This window comes from Trichechus manatus, unplaced genomic scaffold (genome assembly GCF_000243295.1).
Source record: "Trichechus manatus latirostris isolate Lorelei unplaced genomic scaffold, TriManLat1.0 scaffold00268, whole genome shotgun sequence".
NCBI lineage: Eukaryota > Metazoa > Chordata > Mammalia > Sirenia > Trichechidae > Trichechus > Trichechus manatus.
Window position 1 is genome coordinate 312924 of NW_004444204.1, and position 21093 is coordinate 334016.

Below are 21093 nucleotides of genomic sequence, written 5' to 3' on the forward strand. Positions count from 1 at the left end.
ACCCCCCCGCCTCTGCTGTCTTTACAGACCTGCCCACATGGTTCCATCCATCACTCATGGCCTCATCCTGTCTCCACTGGCCTCCAGCAATGAGAGAGTCGGAGCCAGCTGCCTCCCAGGGCGAGAGCTCCAGCCCCGATGTGGCCGCCTCCCTGGAGCTCTGCCCAGCTGTCAGCCTGCCCTGGGCATCCCAGCTCTGGGCATTGTCTTGTGTGCTTCCCAGGCCGCAGGGGGAAGGAAGAGAAGGAAAAGGGGGAGGCAGCTGGGGAAGGGGAAAGAGGGAGGAAGGGGAGGGGCCTCCATCTCTAACTTCATAATGAACACTTTATTTTGTAAAGCTGGAGTCCTGCTTCTGTTTCTGCCCTCGGGTTTCTGTACAGAGCTTCATTGTGTCGACGGATGGGAGGAGATGCCTAAGCCTCCTGGCTCATTGTCCTTTCTCCTTGGGGTTGGTGTCGGGGATCCACTTCACATCCCCCTAGATAGAGGAAGATTTGAGTTCATTTCATAGGGGGAGTAAGGAGAAAATGGCTCTGCCTCACCTACCATGACCAATTTTCAGGGTCCCTGTTGGTCTTAAACTCCTGGAAAATTAAAATGTGGGAATTGGCCAAAGGGGGCAGATGAGAAGGAGAAATAAAGGTGAGAGCTACTGAAAAGACAGGAGGAAAGAATAAAATTACAGACTACAGAGAAATTTGAGGTTGTGGCAAAGAGAAGGGGCCCAGGCAGCCTCTCCTGGGGAGAGAGTGGGCCAGGGTGAGTCATGTTGAATCTAGGTGCCACCACCTTTAATTCTTCCCGAGTCCATGGTCTTACTCTTCACGGGGCACAAAGGCAGAGAGAGAGGGACCAGGGGGCCGGGCCATTCAGGGGCATATGTTCAGTTGGGGTGGGGGCTGAAAGGGAACTGCCAGGTCCTCCTAATACCCACTCCCGGAGCAGAGAAGGGATCCATCCAGGAGCCAGAATAAGAACCTAGGCCTCTCAACTCCAGCAGGGTTTCTGGAGACAAGAAGAGGTAGGTCAGGCCCTCTAAGAATGGGGTGCTGGGGAATGAGGGAAAACTACTTCAATGGAGATATGCCTTCTCTCACATCTTCAGCACCTGCTTAGTTAGTATCACCAGGTGGTGGGAGAACAGGACCCTTGACCCAGTGCTGGAAATGACATTTTACTCTGCTGGAGGCTGGACCCCTGGGCTCCTGACAGCCCAAGAGCAGACTATCTCTCCCCTGCAGCAGTTGAGAGAGTGTTAGGAGGTGGCACCCCAAGCAGGGCATCAGAGGGGGCAAGATCACTCAGTTCAGGGTAGGAAAGGCAAGATCTCTGCCCCTTTGAGCTCACCCTGATATCTACATCAGACCTTCAGGAATAACAGAAGAAAAGGAAGAACTGACCCTATGGGCCAGGAGCACTCTTAGGTGGTGTGGGGTGCATGGGAGGGGGATGCGAGCCTTTGTCTGCTTTCCCAGCCCTCCCTAACATCCTCCTGAGGTCATCTACCAACTCACTAAAAACTTAGGGGGGGAAATAGGTATAGGGAAACAGGCCTGTCAGCAAGGCCCTTGGGTTTATCTCTGGCCTCAAATACCTCATCATCAGAAAGGACAGAATGTGTCAAAGGGAGTGAAGAGGGGCAGGGAAGTGAAAGGGGCTCAGACTAGGGTTAGGAGATGGGGAAGTGGTGAACTGGTGGGGGGAGCCCTGCCCCCACCTCCCCTTCACCTTGGAGCATTTTCCCAAAAGAAGTGGCATGGCCTGGCATTCTCCCCGGTGGGATAAGGGGCCACCCTCCACATTCATGTGTTGCTCTCTCTCTTCCAGTCTGTTTCCAGTGCCTCTGCACAAGGAACCGCACATCCATCACCTGCGCACTCACGGCACGCAGCAGCCATCCTGCAACTGCGCCTGTATCACTCACTCACACCTGGACGCAGGACCCACACACCTCTGTAGATGTGAATATGCACCCTCATATGCCTGAGTCAATCCAACACTTAAACCATGTGGGAAAGCTACCCTCCCTCATTGCTCCTCCAGGACTAGGCTGTTACAGGGGGCCCTGACCTCCATAATTATCCCCAGAGTCCTGCACCCCCTCTCCTGAGACTGGGTAGTAGGCAAGGAGGCCACGGGCCAGATTCCTTGGCCCTGGCTTGAAGGCTAGTCCTCCAGTGTACCAGGCATCTTCCTCAGCACCCCCTTTCCACCACTATTTCCTGCCTGATTTGCTCTCCCTGCTTTCCTTCCTGGGGCTCCCTGACCTTCCCTCCCTCCTCCCCTTAGGGCCAGAGGTGGGAGGTCTCCTCCACCCTTCTGACCAGTTCCTGCCGAGAGGAATTCTCAGCCTGAGGTGTGGGGTTAAGGCTCTGGCTGGAGGCTGAGGAAGGGTGTCCAGGAGGGAGAAAATGTTGCTGTTATTTTTGGGACTGAAGTTTAAGGGGTGGAATGAGGGGAAAGAAAGTTCAGTAACCTGCCCGGAGTCCTGGTCAGGCCCACTCCTAGGTCCAACCGTGCTTTCCCTCCTGCTTGGCCCAGGAGTGGGGCTGTCCCTCTTGGAGATGTCAGCTTGGATCTCCAAGTGAGGGTCTACAGGGAGAGGAGTAGGGGTGGGAGAGGGCAGGAGAGGATGTGCTAATCTGACAGTTCCCCACTGGCACTGCCACCTCCTTCTCTCCTTCATTCCCCAGAGGGAGCTGCAGGAAGGAAAGGCCAGAAGGAAGCAAAGGGAAGAAAGGGGGGCAGGGAGGGGGGAGGAGGGGAAGTCAGGCAGCAGCAGTGGGCAATGACAGGCCTGAAAGGCTACAGAGCAAGGGTGGGGCTACAGGGAGCCAGAGGAGGCTGATGGGAGCAGCTTCCCTGAACTCACCCCTCCAGGCCCTCAGGCTCCTCTGGGCTCCTCCATCCCTGGCCATGGGGCAGCAGCCTGGTGCAGCTACCCTCTCCCTCCACATCACCCTCGGAAGCCTGTAGGGCTGGGAGGAAGAGCTGTGCAGAAAGAGCACAGGCTCTGGAGGGGAAGGCCTGGATTCAAGCCTCATCTCTGCTACCTACTGTGTGCCCCTGGACAAGTCTCATAACCCTGTGAACCTGTTTCCTCATCTGTAAAGTGAGGATAATAATTTTACCTCAGAGGGTTATCAGGAGAACTGAAGTCAGCAAAGGAGTAATCATTATAGTCATTATAGTTTTGATGGGGAAGGGGGACAGGGAGGAGAGCAGATGTGAGAAGAAGCCCACCCCCACCCAAGGGGTGTCCATCCCTGAACTGCCCCCTGCCCTTCCCAGCCTGGATCTTGTGCTTTTCTGGGCCACCATTCCTACCTGACTCTGAGACAGTCACACATAGATCCAGCCCCCAGTAGTGGGACATCATGGCTGACAAGAGTTTGGCAGCACTGGCCACACTGGGCAGCTGACCCTCCCACACTGCATCTGCAACCCCACCTCATCAAGGACAAAGACTTTGAAACTGAGGCGGAGGACCAAAGCAGAAGGAAAGAAGAGAGCCTGAGGACGGGATGGAAAAAAAGCAGAAGAAAGAATGACAAGAAAAGAGGGTCTAGCACCTAGCACAGTGTCTAGCATGCAGTAGGCACGAACTAAGTGTTTACTGAAAAAAGGACTTGATGCTGGGAAGAAGACTGGACTCATCTATTGGGCATCAATAGAAAGGTGTTAGACAAAGTCATCAATAGCTTCGAGAGGCAGAAAGGGATGTAGACTTGGAACAAACAAAGCCAACAATCTACAAAGGGCTGAGCCAGATGCAGTGATGCTGCGCATAGCGGGGCCCTCCCCCTGCAGAGCCATCCTCCCACCCACTCCCTGGGCCTAGGCAGCGCTCCCCCAAGTCCTGCCACTTCTCACAGCCTCTCCGTCTCTGCTGGCATCCTGGAGTCTCCTGGTGCTGCCTCCTGTGGCCTACACAGAGAGTTCTCTACCTGGCCCAGCTCTGCGGAGAGTGGCAGGCTCAGGGTGGGGCCTCGCTGGCCTCCTCCTCCGCCTTCCGGGGCTCCCACAGCTCCGCATACAGCACACAGACATCGTCATGAGACACGTACTCCCATCCACTCTCCTGCACATGGAAAAGGTCCACAGAACCCCCTGAATAGGCATCACGGCGGGTGGCATGGGCCACTGCACGGCGAGCCAGAGCATAGGCTTCCTGGGTGGTCATGTCATAGCGGTAGCCTTGGTCTAGCACACCATAGGCATAGGGAGATCCAGAGCCCACGGAGAAGACGTCCCCCTGCAGGCGAGTGCCATCGCTGTAGACATAGAAGAGAGCAGGGCCTGAGCGGTCCCAACCACACAGGGCAGTGGCCACACATAGATCCAGCCCCCGGTAGCGGGACATCATGGCTGACAAGAGTTTGGCAGCACTGGCCACACTGGGCAGTTGACCCTCTCTCAGTGCCCGCAGCCGCAGCTCCCGCTGTAGCACCCGGTACCATGTGACGCAGTCGGCGGAGGTGCCAGAGGTAGTGCCCAGGAGGTGCTGGTGCACAGGAATGACTTTGCGTGAGGCTGGACAAGCCACGTAGTTGCTACAGGAGGAGCGTGTGTCAGCCGCAGCAATGACTCCATGACAGAAGCGGAAGGCCAGGGTGGTGGTGCCATGGGCCAGCTTGGGGCCATGGATCTGTAGGAAGGTTTGAGGATCGCAGCCCTGTGGCACGGCCCAGCCACCAGCCTGAGGCAGGTGAGGTGATGGTCCTTGGGTGTTAGGAGCCTGCCAGCTGCACACATCCTGCAGAGCCATCCCTGGAGCAGAATGAAGGTTGGAAGGAGCAGGACAGAAATTTGTGGGCCAGGGTCAGGTGGGGGAAGAGGGACGCTAGGAAGAAGCTGATCTGCAGCCAGAACCAGTGAGGAAGGCATATGGCCTGACGCTTCACTTCCCTCTAGCCCCATATCAGACTTTGTGACTGGCTGATGGAGCAGCCCCTCCTCTTCAGAGGGCTGCTGAGGAGAGGCAGGATGAGGCCAGTGGAGTCTCCAACATTGGGAAGACGCTGCCCCATCAATCAAACCTTCACCTTCTGCTGCTCATGACACATCTGAGAGTCACCCAGGGAGTCACCTGTCTGTCATCCTCCAGCTACCTGAAGTAAGGTAGGAGCTGGGGTGATTGCAAAGAAGAATGGACACGAGTGGAAGGAGGAGAGCTGGGTTCCTCCTGCTTTTCCTGTGCAGGGCATTGGGCAACAAAGACAAACAAGGCACTGCCCCTGCCCTGAGAGAGCGCTGAGCCTAGGAGGAGGTAAAGGCCACTCAGCATTCAGATATCAGAACAGAGCGCTGTGGACCCATGAAGGCAAAACACCTTGATGCTGGGGACTCTTTTCAGAGGTATGGGACCAGGGAACTCTGAGGCTCAGCTCACACTTTCAACTCAAGATCAAGATTGGGGAAGAGAAATGGACTGAGACAAGAACAAAAGAGAAAAGAGCAAGAGAGCCTTCAATGGGAGGGAAAGGGAAAGAGGCTCAAATATCTTCCAGAAAAGTAGGTTACTGAGGGGCGAGGGTGAAGGGAAACTAGAACCTGGAACTCTCTTTCTTCTCTGCTTTGGGGGAGAATCTGTCCTTCCATCTGCATACAAAGATGGCATTCCTGATAGTTCTTTGGCAAGATAGCTTCTCTGACTTGTGTTCAAATCCTGCAGATGTAGCTGAAAGGATCCGATGGCCCTAGTTCTCCTTCTGCCCAGTACTTCACAATTGTAAGACAGCTGGTTTGTAGTCCCAGGGCAGAAGACTAACCAGGACACTTGAGATGCCAGGGTTAGGGTTGGTGGATCCTGACAGGTGGCCCTTCAGAAAATTGAGGTAGACTGGGGCAGAGTGACAGGCTGTAACTACTTTTAACACATATGGAGTATATATATATATATATATATATATATATATATATATATATATATATATATATAGTTTTGCTTTAAGTGAAAGTTTACAATTCAAGTTAGTCTCTCATACAAAAATTTACACATACATTGTTTTGTGACCCTACTTGCTCTCCCTATACTGTGACAACACACTCTTCCTTTCCACCCCGGATTTCCCGTGTCCATTCAACCAGCTCCCGACCCTCTCTGCCCTCTCATCTCACCTCCAGATGAAAGCTGCTCATTTAACCTCATGAATCTACTTGAGCTAAGAAGCACACTCTTTAAGAGTATCATTTTCTGTCCCATAGTCCAGTTTAATCTTTGTCTGAAGAGTTGGCCTTGGGAATGGTTTTAGTTTTGGGCTAATGGAGAGCCTGGGGGCCACGTCTTCCAGGGTCCCTCCAGTCTCAATTAAACCATTAAGTCTGGTCTTTTTTACTAGAATTTGAGTTCTGCACCCAACTTTTCTCCTGCTCCATCAGGGACTCTCTGTTGTGTTCCCTGTCAGGGTGGTCATTGTGGTAGCTGGGCACCATCTAGTTCTGGTCTCAGGCTGGTGAAGTTATATGGAGTATATTTTAGTAAAAATTTCAGCTCAAGGGGATGCTGTGAGAATGGGTTTATTCAAAGAACCAGACCCACATAACAAAAGAAAAAGCCTGGGCCATTCAGACATCGTGATGGTGGGGCTATGGCATCATAGTTTCCTGGGGACTCAGTACTAAGGACGAGTATAAACATGTCATAGGAAGACTTGGGGAAACCAGGAGAGCATGCTTCTTTTGGGTGGGACCACATGTGACACTTAATGAAGAGATAAGAATGTCTCCTCTTGCTAAAGACCTTTCTGAAGACTAAATTTTAGACTCTTTATGTAAGGATGGATTGCTGACTCCCTCCCCATCTCAGGCCATTGTCAAGTCAGATCTAGAAAGTATAATGGCCTCCTAATTGGCCACCCTCCAGTCTCTCTCCCTCTAATTTCTCTTCCACACTGGCATGTCTTTCTAAGGTACCACTTGAATCTTGTTTTTCCTCTGCTAAGAAACCTTTAAAGGGTTGCAAGATCAAATCCAAACCAACTCCCCCACCCTAGGCTGGCATTTAAGTCTCACTATAGTCCTGGTAGGCAAATCTGCTGAAAAGACTTCTTTAAAGTGTTAAAAAGCAAAGATGTCACCATGAAGACTAAGGTGCGCCTGACCCAAGCCATGGTGTTTTCAGTCACCTCATATGCATGCAAAAGTTGGACGATGAATAAGGAAAACAGAAGAATTGACGCCTTTGAACTGTGATGTTTGCAAAGAATATTGAATATTCCACGGACTGCCAAAAGAATGAACAAATCTGTCCTTGAAGAAGTACAACCAGAATGCTCCTTAGAAGCAAGGATGGCAAGACTGCATCTCACATACTTTGGACATGTTATCAGGAGGGATCAGTCCCTGGAGAAAGACATCATGCTTGGTAAAGTAGAGGGTCAGCAAAAAAGAGGAAGACCCTCAACAAGATGGATTGACACAGTGGCTGCAACAATGGGCTCAAGCATAACAACAATTGTGAGGATGGCGCAGGACTGGGCAGTGTTTCATTCTGTTGTACATAGGGTCGCTATGAGTTGGAACCGACTCAACGGCACCTAACAACAACACAACATAGTGCTGGTAGGAGGTCTAGTCCTGGTAGTGGTTAAGAGCTCAGCTGCTAACCAAAAGGTTGGCAGTTCAAATTCACCAGCCATTCCTTGGAAACACTATGGGACAGTAGAACTCTGTCTCATAGGTTCGCTATGAGTCAGAACTGACTCGACAGCACCTAACAACAACATAGTCCTGGTGGTGCAGTGATTAAGAGCTCAGCTGTTAACCAAAAGGTCGGCAGTTAAAATCCATCAGCTGCTCCTTGGAAACCCAGTAGGGGCAGTTCTACTCTGTCTTATAGGGTCGCTATGAGTTGGAATTGACTTGATGACAGTGTTTTTTGTTTTTGTTTTTGTTTTTAGTCATAATCCTAGTGGTGCAGTGGTTAAGAGTTTGGCTGCTAACCAAAAGGTCAGCAGTTTGAATCCACCAGCCGATCCTTGGAAACTCTATGAGGCAGTTCTACTCTGTTCTGTAGGGTAGCTATGAGTCGGAATCAACTCGATGGCAATGGGTTTGGTTTGTTATAGTCCCACAGTAGGAAACTTGGTGGTGCAGTGGTTAAAGCGCTCCACTGTTAACAGTTGGCGGTTCAAACCCTCTAGCTGCTCTGGGTAAGAAAGATGTGGCAGTCTGCTTCTGTCAAGATTTACAAACTTGGAAACCTATGGGGCAATTCTACTCTGTCCTATAGGATTGTTGAGTCAGAACTGACTCGACAGCAGTGGGTTTGGTTGGTCTGGATAATCCCACAGCAACTAATAATAATGGGCCAATCCAAGTCTACCCGCCACAACCTCTTTTCACTCTATTCCTAACACATCTCCCACCTCCCCTTCACCTACTTGAATCCTATCTTTCAAAGTCTGGCTTAAGTCCCATCTATTCTGAAAAGCCTTCCTAGTTATAAGCTGAGACAGAAGAGGCTGTGGGTTTGAAGAGTGTGAGACCCAAGTGATATATAGGGAAGTGAATCCAGAACTCCTTGGCAAAGCGTTCCTGAACCACACCCTGCCCCCCACCTCAACTTATACTGACCTCCTCTCCCACCTCTGAACTCCAACACTTATTGTTTTTCACCTTCCATTTGTGAATAGGGACCATGGATCACAGAACTCATATAAGGCAAGTTGGTGGCCCAGAAACCTGGTTAGGAGAATATTTCAGTGATTCAGGAGTGAGGAAATAAGCTGAAGGTAGTGTTAGTTGTAATGAAAAAGAATGTGAGAAACGCTGCAGAGGAAGAATTAGCAGGACTTGGCAACTTACTGGATGTGGGCAAAAGGAAGGGAAGTTGTCAATGACAAGCCAGGGTTTTAAGCCTCAATGGAGGGGAATATTGTTATCATTCTTTCATTTATTCATTGGTAAACATGTAATAAGCAAAGAATGGGGTACAAAGATGAATAGTAGTGAAATACCTGTCTTCAAAAGCTTACAATACAGTTGTTGTGGATCCTCGAGTCAATTCTGACTCATAGCGACCCTAAACGACAGAGGAGAACTGCTCCACAGGGTTTCCTAGGCTGTAATCTTTACAGGAGCAGATCACCACGTGTTTTCTTCCACTGAGCAGAGAGTAAGTTCGAACTGCTGAAATTTTGGTTATTATGCACACTTTATAATCAGGTAAAATGTGAAAAGTGCCTTGAGAGGTACAAGTGCTATTGATGGCAGAGTGAAAGAACCACTGAGAGAAGTCAGAGGGAGGAGTAGTTGGATTGCAGAGTGACTGCAGAATAATGACCACCAGTTGGTTGGTTTTTTTGCCATTGAGTCAATTCTAACTCATGGCAACCCTGTGTGTGTCAGAATGGAACTGTGCTCCATAGGGATTTCAATGGCTAATTTTTTCAGAAGTAGATCCCCAGGCCTTCCTTCCGAGGCACTTGTGACTGGACTTGACAAGTCAACTTTTTGGTTAGCAGCCGAGCATATTAACTGTTTGCAGCACCCAGGGACTCCTGCAGAATAATAAGTGCTCAATAAATAGAAGCACTCAGCATTTCCCACATCATCCAAGTGTCAGACACAGATAAAGATCTTCTGCTTCATTATTCTGATGGTTGGTTTGGAAAGGGTTGCCAAATTTCAATATTAAAACACAGCACTCGCAGAATCACTGGGGAAGGGGACGGGGGTGGGATGGGCATCGGAGGAAAGTGGAACTTTAGATTTGATGGATGTTGTTGCTGGAATCCAACAAGGAAGGCCAGGCACTGACTTCATAGAACCACTAAGGCAGGAGGCAACATTTCATACACATACCCACTTCCTTGCTCCATTATGATCCTCAAAAGTGTTGAAAAATGAAGACGGGTGGAGGGAAGGAGAAGCAATGAAATATAGCACATTCCTGGATAAAGAACTCGTCTTAGGAAGCTTAAGTTAGAGAACCTCTTGGAATACATATTTATGGAGTCTCAGAATTCTCCTCCAGGCTCTACCATGGTAAATTACTATTGACTTAATTCAGGTGCTGAATTGGGAATCTAGTTTGTGGATTACCTGGGTCCTTCGCTTTTCCTTCTTTAGACTTCTATCGGCCTTTTGGGCAATTTATTACTTATTAGAATTTCCACCAGAGAGTGGGAGTAAAGAAAATATCGAATCTTAAAAACTAGTTACCGTTAACAACGTGGGTGTTGTGGCGACTAATGGTATCAAATAAGAGGTATTAGCCCTTACCGAAGGTTTTATTTTGTTGCGCTTTTTACCACAAACTACCGTGGTTTAACTAATTTCATAAGAAAATGATCTCAGAAAAAACAGTCATTTTAGCCAGCATTAGAGGTGCCCTGAAATAAAATGGCTAGCTCAGTCGCGTTAATAGGGTGTTGAAGCAGCTGAGATGTAAAGTGTTGCTCAGACATAGCTGGGTGGGGGTGGAGTGGGTCGATTTATAACTAAAGGTTCTGAACCGATTTTTAACCAGTCACGCCCTTCTCAAAGATGGCCGGCCTTCCCTTCCTTGCTCAACGTGTACGTTTCCAATCACCTCCTATGAATTTCAGATTAACCTGATCCAGTACTACTTGCATGACCAAAGTCAAGATGACAGCCACATCCTTCTAGAATTTAAGGGTAGTGAAGCCATTCCCCCGCCCCGTCACCCCCCTCCCCACTCCCCCACAGTTAAACTTGTCCATTGCATCTGGCTCTTGTTTTTTGGAGGCGTGGCTGCCAGGAGTCAAAATGGCTCCTCAACGAAATAAATGTAATAGGAAGTGAAGCTGTGACGGCGAGGCGTTGCCCGCCGCTCTTTCCTAGGCGTCCTCGGCGTTAGTTCCTTTTGCCCTCACTAGACATGGCGCTGGCCAGCGTGTTGCAGAGGCCACTACTGGTGAACCAGCGCGGAGTTTTCGGACTCGAGGGTCGCGCGGATCTGCTGGACCTGGGTCCAGGGAGTTCGAGTGATGGATTGAGTCTGGCGGCGCCCAAATGGGGTGTCCCAGAGGAGCCGGGAATCGAAATGCTTCATGGAACCACCACACTGGCCTTCAAGGTGCGGATCCAGCCACAGCGCTGGGGTAGATCCCGAGCGCTGGCACCCCTCCCGACTTCCCAGCTGGACGGGAACCCGCGGCGGCCTGGAACACTAAACCCCGGGAGGGGCTCGGTCCTCTAGTCCCGACCCCAGCTCTGGCGATTTGGCTGTCTCATTGCCCCGGGAGGCCTCAGTCCCTGTTCCGGCCAGGGAGGGGGTTGGTGGGATTGGGGGTAAGTGAGGGAAGGAGCCCAGGCTGCTGTATTTGTTTCCTAGAGGACCCCAGCTTTCTCCTGTCTAGAAGCTCTCAGCCAAGTAAGGGGAGGCTGCAGCAGCAAAAGAACATTAGAAGAGGGAAGGCTGTTGTGACTGTTTTGCCATAGGTTTTGGTAACTGGGCAACGCTGCGTCTTAAGCGGGAAGTTTGGTAAAGCCAGGGGAGCACTGAAATAGGAGCCAGACGGTGGGGGTTCCTGGTCCAGCTCTGCAATAACTAGATCTAGGAACTTGGGCAAGTCATTCGATCTCATTAAACCTGTTTTCTCGTCTATAAAACGAAGATAATACTGGTGATGTCCATTTCAAGGGATTGATGTGACGCTCAAAGTGACGTTAATATTTGGGAAAGTATATTGTGAAGTATAAAATGTCGGATACAGAGACGTGCTGGGTTTGCATTGATGCTAAAAGGAATGTCATGTTTTTGTGGTCTAATGTGGCCTGCTTTGTGTTTTCCTCTGATCTTAACAGTTTCGCCATGGAGTCATCGTTGCAGTGGACTCCCGGGCCACAGCGGGTGCCTACATTGCCTCCCAGACGGTGAAGAAGGTGATCGAGATCAACCCCTACCTGCTAGGCACCATGGCTGGGGGTGCAGCAGATTGTAGTTTCTGGGAGAGGCTGTTGGCTCGGCAATGTCGAATCTATGAGCTTCGAAACAAGGAACGCATCTCGGTAGCAGCTGCCTCCAAGCTGCTTGCCAACATGGTGTATCAGTATAAAGGCATGGGGCTGTCCATGGGGACAATGATCTGTGGCTGGGATAAGAGAGGCCCAGGTGAGTTAAACTGAAATCATATGATCCTTTGGCTGTCACTACAGAGAAAGAGGAGTTGAATGAAAGGGCTTTGTGCCAGTGTTTGAGGATGTGTTGTTCAAGGAAGACATGGTAGTGTAGGAAAGGGCATGGAGTTAGACCAGCTGTGTGACTGACTACCTATGTGGCCTTAGGCAGGTTGCTTATTTGCTCAGCCTGTTTCTTCATCTGTTACATTGGTTAAGTGAAGTAATAAATGTAAAGTTCATAATGTTTCCTTCTATCCTCTCTCCCATAAAATAATAAGACCTATAAAGAGTTGTATTTGAGACTTGGATGATAGATTAAAAACTCTAGCTAGTGCTGTCCAATAGAAATATGTAATTTAAATTTTTCTAATGGACACACTGAAAAAGTGAAAAGAAACAGGTGAAATTATTTTGAATAATTTACTTGATCCAGAATACCCAAAATACTATCATTTCAATATGTGGCACTAGCCCCATTTCAGGTACTCAATACATGTGGCTAGTGGCCACTGTACTGGATGGTGAAGCTCTAGTATATAGTAGCCACTCAAAAGTTATCCATTCCTCTCCCTTTTTTCCTTCAGAGAGTCTTTGGCCTAAAAGGGGCCTTTGGGCCTCACCTCTTTTCTGTCCTTACTTGATATAATCACCCTAGGTCCTGTTCTGTCATCTCTGAAAAGAAATTCCTGAGCCTAGTTTCTTTTCCAATACTTAAAAACCTTGTAATAAAGTTCCACCTTGTATCCAGTGTCAGTTCCTCTCCAGCCAATTTTGAAAGTCCTTTTAGGCAAGCTGGAGTATAGCTAGTCACTTTTTATGTAATTTTCCCTCCCATATACTTGAAAATAGTTATTCTTTCCTCTTATTGTTTTTGCCTCATTTATTTACCTGCTTACTGAATGCTCAATTATCCTGTATAGAATGCCTGTAGGATACCTACCACTTTTTCACAAGCTTTGGAGTAGGATAGGAAGGGGTGTAGAAAGGGTCAGTTCACTCAATAGAGGATGAATGAAGAGATTAAAAAGTGGATGTGAGAAATGGAGACACTGTTATTTTTGAAACATGTGAAGGACAGTTCTATACATCTTGCCTGGCCCAGGGAAGCATTTTGGAAATGTCACTTTGAAAAATGCAAACCAATATGCCCTTAGCTATTGAGTTTGTTCCAGGTGACAGAAACAGTGTAAGAGAGCACAGAAACTGACTAGCAGGGAGAAGCCAGAGTGTAACCTAATTTGTGCCTTCTTCAAGAAGCCTTGCCAACAGGGCCATCCCATTCAGTATGAGTCAGCTCCTTGCCTCAAGAAGCTGACTGACAGAGGATCGCAGATATACAGACTACTTAATCCAAGGCTGAATAAGATAAATTACCATTTTAAAAAGAACCAATAAAATGCTGAAGGAATTTTGAGGAGGGATTACTTCTGACTGGAGGAATTGAGAAGACTTCATGGATAGTTGGTAGTTTTCCTGGGAAACATGGGGAAAAGGAAACATAACAAGCCACGGGGAGGGAGGAAAGGAGCGTCTGGTTTTGAGGGGAGTAACTGGAAGTGCAGTTTAATTGGAACTCAGGGTGTGTGAAGGGGAGTAGTGAGCCATAAAGCCAGAAAGGTAAATTGGAACCAGATGGTGAGCCAGCTAGGCAAGGTGGTGGCAGTGGGATTGAGAAGGGGATAGGGAAAGAACTGGGGCAGACATTAGAATCATCTGAACTTAAAACTTAAGGGCAATGGTTCTCAACCTGGCTTGCATTAGAATCACTTGAAAACCTTAATACTCCTCTGCTTGTTCTTCACCCCAAACCAGTTGAAGCACTACCTGGGTTAAGGCCTAGGCACTTTTAAAAAGCTTCCTTACTCAGATGATTCTGATGCACAATGAGGGTTGAGAACCACTGAAATAGGAAAAAGATAGGTGATGTCATTGGCAGAATTTGAGAACACAGAAGGAAGTGTGGGTTGGTGGGGCACAAGAGAGTTTGATGGGTAATGGAGAACCACTGAAGTATTTGAGGACAGGATTCAGATTTGGGAATTTTGAACCTGAACTTGGTGACAAAGGCATCCAATTGGAGGTGCCAGCAGGAAGTTGGAATTGATAAAAATTTTATTAAACTCCTTTTTCTGAATTTTCATGACCCTTATAGTTTATACTAGAGGTCAGCAAACTTTTTCACAAAGGGCCAAATAAGAAATATTTTAGGCTCGCAGGCCATATGGACTTTGTCAAACTACTTAACTACTTAATTATGCCTAAAAGTAGCCATGGATAATACATAAATGAATGGATGTGGCTATGTTCCAATAAAACTTTATTTACAAAATCAGACAGTTGGCCTGGGCTGGTCCCCGGTATGTATACCAGCGCTGTTGAGTCAATTATGACTCATACCAACTCAGTAGGACAGAATAGAACTGCCCCATAGGGTTTCCAAGGCTGTAATCTTTACAGAAGCTGACTGCCACATTTTTTTCCCAAGGAGCAGCTTGTGGGTTTGAACTGCTGACCTTTTGGTTAGCAGCCACGTGCTTAACCATTGCGTCACCAGGGCTCCTTCAATAGAAATATAATGGGAACAATACATGTAATTTTAAATTTTATAGTAGCCACATTTTAAAAAGTAAAAAAAAGGAGGAAGTTAATTTTGATAATATATTTTATTTGACCCAATATATCCAAAATATTAGCATTTCAACATGTGGTACTAGCTTCATTTCAAGTGCTTGATAGCCCCATGTGGCTAGTGGCTGCCATATTAGACATTGCAGGTGTTTGCCATATGATTCAGAACTCTGTCTAGGCTTTATTCTTTTACGTCTGATATATGTCTTGTCCCACATCATCTAAACTCTTTGAGGGCTAGGATTATGTTTTAAACATTTTTCCCACAGTGCTTGAAACCTAAGTCATTCAGATTATCCTTGCTGTTTGGTCTGCAGAGAAGACAGGCAAGGTAGTTAAAGTCGAGATGCGGTGGTTTGTTGTAGAATCTTGGAATCTTAATATTCAATTTGATTCCTTCAGCTTTTTTTAAAAATAATTTTATAATACTTCTAATTTCTGGTATTTCTGTTCGTGTCCCCTGGGTTTTAAGAGGGATGGAGGACTACTGCTGCCTTGAAGGATGAATTAGATAGCAAAAGAGAGTGGTCATTTTTTCTCTGCTAACCGTCTGTTTCTTTTCCAGGCCTCTACTATGTGGACAGTGAAGGGAACCGGATCTCAGGGGCCACCTTCTCTGTAGGTTCTGGCTCTGTGTATGCCTATGGAGTCATGGATAGGGGCTACTCCTATGACCTGGAAGTGGAACAAGCCTATGATCTAGCCCGGCGAGCCATCTACCAAGCCACCTACAGAGATGCCTACTCAGGAGGTGTGGTCAACCTCTACCATGTCCGGGAGGATGGCTGGATCCGAGTCTCCAGTGACAATGTAGCCGATCTACATGACAAGTATAGTAGACCTGCCCCCTGAAGGAGCGTGGATGTGGCCACTTGCATTTCTTGGGGTGACTGTCATTGGTAATAAGAGCACAGCACCCCATTCTATAGTGGAGGGGTCCCTAATTGTATTCCTTTTTTTTTTTTAGCTCATATGCATTGACCTCTGTATGTTACCAGTTGTTAATGAGCTGCTGCAGAGGAAACTATTTGTTTTACACTCTTTGCTGTTAATATTACACTACTCGACCTCAGCCTGTGTTGTGTCTTTTGTCCATATTGTCCCTCCTCCAAACACTTTACTGTCAAATAAGCCAGGACAGTGGGAGGGAAGTGACTGTAATTACAGGAAACAGTGGTGTGAAGACATTGTCTAGTGAATACGTTAATGTCCCAACCCATGAAGCTAACAACAAAGGAAAAGGAGAGAGTTGGGGGAAGGGAGAGACTTCCCGACTTGGTTTACAAAGAGATGGAAAGTTGATGAGGTGGAAAGACGCAGAGCTGTACCAGGCAGGGCTGTGAAGGAAAAAGCACCCACCCTGTGGTGGGAGAGGGGAGCTGTTGCTACATGCAGAGCAGAAAAGTGAGGAGGGTAAAGCGGGAATCTTAAACCGGTTGGGAAGGGAAGGCTTGGGCCCTGGAAAAAGAGGGGACAAAGAGGTGAGTGTGAAAGCAATAGTAACCCCAAGCTTAGTGATCCTTGTCCTTTTGGTCCTCTAATATGTGTACCTGTGGGGTGGACTGGGGTGATGGGCACTTAGCCTCCTGGGTAGGACGCAACACAAAGTTGTCATTGGAATGTGTGGGTGGGGAGGAGGCCCTGCTGAGAGCAGAGATGGCTGACTTATCACACCCAGCACTGAGGGGGTTTCCAAGCTATGGTGGCAGCAGATGACAAAGCCTTCCGTTAAAAAGAAGACAGGGGAGATGGAGGAGGTTAATGGAGAAATCTTTAAAAATGAGAGAGAACATAAATAGTACAGCCTTGTGTTTAGTTAGCATGAAGGAAGAAAGTGGTGAGTGAGGGTGCCACCCCACTGTCATGTTTTGAAACCGAGGGGTGGGGAGGGGACGTTGATACAACTAGAGGGGCTAAGGCTTTGCCTTCCCAGGACTGCAGCTACCTTCTTTTCTCGCACCTTCGCTTCCCCCTCAGCCTTGTGCAGTCTCTATTGATTGATGAGGGCTTTGGGCCAGAAACTGATCTAGGCTTGTTAATTGCATTTGTCAAATGCAAGGAAATTGGGAATTAGTGAGATCGGAGAAGAGAGTGGAAAACAAATGACTCTCGAGCCTAAGGAGATTCATTTTGCTGTAAAGTGCCTCAGGATCCTACAGTTGGAGCTGCTAGCGGGGACCAGGACGTTATCTGCAGTTGAACCACGCAGGAGCCATGCTACATCTTCCTTCTGTGTAAACCCTCAGCAAATGGTTAGCTGCATGAGAGGCACAGGTACAGTCCTTTTTCTCACATAAGACATTGCAGATCTTTCTAAAAATTGAACTTAAGGGAAAAAAATACCTCTTAGGAGATATCCCAACACCTGAATGAAATCAAATGAGAGGTCAAAGTAGAGTTGAGGGGGGTGGGTCTAGAGCCTTATAGTCACTCCCTACAGCACACACATGCACCCCTCCCCACCACAACATACACACACACACACACACACATTGTCCCTGGCACTTCGTTGGAATCCCAAGGAACACAGTTTGAAAACCACTACCCTGGTAAATCCTTGAGGGTAGAAAGAGAGTTCAGGATTGGAATTCCTTTCTTTACATGACTCCAGAGTGCATAAGACTCGCAGTCTCTTAGCCCACGAAGAAAAAGGAAAGGATTCACTACTCTTTGCCTCGTTTCTGTCTCACAACCTTGCTTTGACAGTGGTCTAAATGGTTAATGTAAGCACCTATTCTGCACTGGCAGGGTCCTTCTGTTCTGGCATAGCCCTGTTCTTCTGCCTTCCTAAATCTTGTGTAAAAGAAAGGCTACTCATTTAATGGAAAAGAACAATTTGTGGTAGGTTTTCTGGAAATAAAGTAGAGCAGAGGTAGGGGAAAACTGCAAGTCTTTAGGCCCAGTGGTACCCACCATGTGCATTTGTGATTTCTGGCTGCTGGGTACTGGTGGAGAGTGGGCTTTGCAGGGATGTTATATGTCTGCTTGTGTGGGGATGATGGATGCTGCATGGCATTGGAGAGATGCTGTTGAGTGGAGTGTACCAGTTCAGGGACTCCCATCAGATTCATTTCCCAGTGCAGTCCTCTTGACAAAGGATAATGGAAGAGAAATTGCCTTAAATAGCTAGAAGATTAATTTCTCTCAGCAGTTCCCAGGTGTCCAAGAGACAGGGCTCTTTAAGTGACGTCTCACAATTTCTCCTCCCTCCACAGATAGCTCAGTAACACCAAAATCTGGCTCCTCAGGGTAGGTGATGGGATTAATTTAATTAAATAGGAAGCAAATACTCCTAGAGGCCCTGTGCTTTCTCTTGCTGGGGCCGAAAGCAGATGTGCCTTAAAGCATCTCCACAGCAGGCAAGGGAAGGCTAAGGGGAGTAGCATTGCACTGCGGGGTGAGTAGAATGTTCCTGAAGGAAGGTGAAAAGGTAGGTGGGGACAATGGGGAGGAAGGAGAAAGAGCAAAGATAAAGCAAATGGGACTGAACCATAATAGTTACTGAGTATTCCCTCTTTAGGCAAAACCAGAAGGTCAGTGTCTCTTGATATTGGCCGCAGCTAGCGTATGAGAAAACTATCATGAGTAGAAATGAGTAGAAGCTCACATCTTTTGAGGGGAAGTAAAACAACTGATTTATTCTGGTCCACGGGTCCTATGTAGCCTACCAGTGGAGAGAAGCAAGAGGTAGGGTGAAAAGGGAGTAAGGTGAAAAAAGGTGGAGGGAAATTCTGAGGGGAGTATTTCCCTTGTGCCAGGAATAAGGAGGTTAATTGGGTCAATGGAGGAGCTATACGACCATATCTGATTCTGGGCGAGGACGTTTGGGTTTTTTATTTTCTGTTATTTTTGTTTTGTTAGAAGCAGTGTCCCTCCTGCAAGAGCCATAAACGTAAGATTGGGTGCTTGCAACTGCCCAGCAGCAGTGACCTCAAGACATGATTAAGTGCTTCATGATTTAAAAAATACAGTACAACCAAGCATCTCTGCTATTTTCATTTGTTTGCTTGTTTGTTTTTTAAATTCTAGCTTCCCTTCAGGAAGCCAGAATCATATTGGGAAAGCTTTAATTATTGGAGGCCAGAGGAGAGCACAAACACAGCAACAAGAACTGCCCTGATCAGCAGCTGCTGCCACCTCCTGCCTGACCCAGGCCGCTCCTTCTGTTTCCCCCCAGTCAGCTGACTGTCCACATCCCTGCAGTGCTCCCCAGGCCTGGCCTCAGAGCCAAGTTCTTCCTTCCAGGGGCTATGCCCCACTGAAGCATCTCAATAAAAACCATTTCTAAAATGTCCCATTTACTGTTGTTAGTGGGTCAGGCAGAAGAAATTCTACCCATGTCAGATTGTTGGGTATATTTAACCCAACTCATTTCTCCCTGAAGCTTTTGTCTCTGACTTAGGTGCCAAGCCTAACTTGGTCGTTAACCCTTTCTATTCCAAATTAAGCTGTTATCAACCATAAATGTCTGAGCTGGTTTATTTAGAAGGAAATAAGATGCCATTGGTTCAACCTCTTCTGATACTCGCCCCCCTGATTCACCTCATTTTCTTAGCCTGCGCCTCTTTTGTATTCTCCTCCCTTTGTCTGATTTCACATTTTCTCTCTGATCTTTCACCTTATAAAAATTCTCTTTTCTTTCCTCTGCAGAATTTAAATAAAAACCAATCGATAAATAAAACCAACTGCTGCTCATGGACTTTAACACGAAAAGGTTATTGCTAGCTGTCAGGTACCCAAAAAGCTGATTTTACAGAGGGAAACACAGATGGAGTGGGAGAAAGTGAGCTAGAGAGAATGAGACAGGAAGGGAGAGAGAAACAAAACCGATTTCTGGACAGCAAGGGTATGACTGAGCAAAGTGGAGAGGGAGACATGGATGCGGCAGAGAAAGATGGATGGAGACGTTGATGGGCAGAACTGGACTATGAATGAAGGGGAGACAGGGAGTGGGAAAGGAGACTGAGGACAGTGATAGAGTGGGCAGAGAAATACGGAGGAAGAAAGGAGCTAGAAGCTAATGTGCAATGAAACATGTCCCACTGGAAACATAATTTCTCCAGCCATACATAATGAACACATGCCTCTGTGTGTGTTGGCCCTGTACTCTCACAGTCACTTACATTCCACAAGTATCTCTCCACGTCTATACTCTCGTGCAAGATTGGAAAAAGATTTGAGCTCTCTCATAACCACCTTCTCAGCCTAGCCAGGTGTAAGACAGAAAAGTGAAAACCTCTCTCATAAGAGTAACAGGGTAATTTGTAAGTGAGGCAGGATCATGGATTCAGTACTTTTTAAATTTGTATTTTTAGGTTCATTCAGAGGTCCTCTCTCCCCTCACCTCCATACCCCCGGCCACACACATCACACATACATAATTTGTCCCCTTGCTTTGATTTTTTTCTGTACATGCACATAGGTTGGGACTAAGGCTGTTAAACGGAGAGTGGAGGGAGCCCAGGCACTCCTAGGAAGACAAAGCAGGTGCTTCAGGCAAGAAGGTATAGGTCCAAGTAGCAATGTGTGTAGACCAGAAGGGACCAAAGTCAACGGGATATTTTTGCAACTACTACAGTTCTTTCCCCACCCTAGCCCCAATACCGTCACTATGCCACAGACATCCATGTGTTCTAAGCTTCTCCATGTATACAGAGTTTCACACAATACATACACCCTTTTCTTACAGCAGCTTCCTTCTGGACTGGTGGTGTGCAGTGTTGTCTGATTAGAGGGAATCCTCTGAGCACCCACGTCACGTGGGAAGGCTCATAATCACCATCTCCCTTGAGTCTTGAGGCTGCATGCATAGTTTATTTTTCTGAAAAAGAAAGCAGTGGCGTATTTTAAACCAGCACATTAGATTAAACATAGTCCTACATTCCAAGTACCTCCCAAAGAAGAAAAATAACCATAAAGGGAGGTCACTTTAAGTCAGCAGAGCCCAAATGTGGTCCTCAGGTAGGGGTCAGCAATGTGCTACATCTCACTTACAAAAAGCTTTTGGCACATGCCACATCAGAGAGTGTCTGTGTAGTGATCTCTGGTTGTTTCATGCTACGTCTGCCTTCCTTTTTAGTTAGACACTTACTATACTTTGCATTCCCCACAGTGTCTAGCAGGGTGCTGGCTACTCAATAGAGATATATAATAAATGTATTTTTAATGCATGAATGAATGAATTGTTTCACTATGGTGCCATTATGCCAGTGATACTTACTTACCCTTCTTAGCATTGTTACCCCCTTTATTGTCCTTGAGGAGCCCTGGTGGCGCCCTGGTTAAACACTCAACTGCTAACTGAAAGATCAGCGGTTCAAACCTACCAGCTGCTCTGCGTGAGAAAAATGTGGCAGTAAGCTTCTGTAAAGATTA

General features: G+C 47.5%; 3 protein-coding genes across 3 annotated transcripts in view; 2 read left to right on the forward strand and 1 right to left on the reverse strand.

Moving 5' to 3' along the window:
• CDH24 (cadherin 24) overlaps positions 1 to 2355 on the forward strand; it is a 13136-nt gene extending 10781 nt beyond the window's left edge. Inside the window, exons 14-15 of the mRNA XM_023724920.1 lie at positions 88 to 170; positions 2290 to 2355. Coding sequence (XP_023580688.1) covers positions 88 to 170; positions 2290 to 2355 — 149 coding nt within the window. The remainder of the gene's footprint in view (positions 1 to 87; positions 171 to 2289) is intronic.
• A 1520-nt stretch (positions 2356 to 3875) lies between these two features.
• On the reverse strand, positions 3876 to 4768 carry PSMB11 (proteasome subunit beta 11). Its single transcript, XM_004391412.2, has one exon. It carries the CDS (start codon positions 4766 to 4768, stop codon positions 3977 to 3979), a length of 792 nt encoding a protein of 263 aa, XP_004391469.2. The 3' UTR covers positions 3876 to 3976.
• A 5798-nt stretch (positions 4769 to 10566) lies between these two features.
• PSMB5 (proteasome 20S subunit beta 5) lies at positions 10567 to 15790 on the forward strand. Its single transcript, XM_004389925.2, has 3 exons — positions 10567 to 11044; positions 11776 to 12082; positions 15284 to 15790. Exons 1-3 carry the CDS (start codon positions 10847 to 10849, stop codon positions 15568 to 15570), a joined length of 792 nt encoding a protein of 263 aa, XP_004389982.1. The 5' UTR covers positions 10567 to 10846; the 3' UTR covers positions 15571 to 15790.
• Positions 15791 to 21093: the final 5303 nt, after the last annotated feature.

Excerpts from the sequence above, each read along its gene's own strand:
- PSMB5 (XM_004389925.2), top strand. The coding sequence starts at position 10,847 with ATGGCGCTGGCCAGCGTGTTGCAGAGGCCACTACTGGTGAACCAGCGC. Across the intron at positions 11,045-11,775 it reads CCACCACACTGGCCTTCAAG|TTTCGCCATGGAGTCATCGT; the intron begins GTGCGGATCCAG and ends TGATCTTAACAG. Across the intron at positions 12,083-15,283 it reads CTGGGATAAGAGAGGCCCAG|GCCTCTACTATGTGGACAGT; the intron begins GTGAGTTAAACT and ends TTTCTTTTCCAG.
- PSMB11 (XM_004391412.2), bottom strand. The coding sequence starts at position 4,768 with ATGGCTCTGCAGGATGTGTGCAGCTGGCAGGCTCCTAACACCCAAGGA.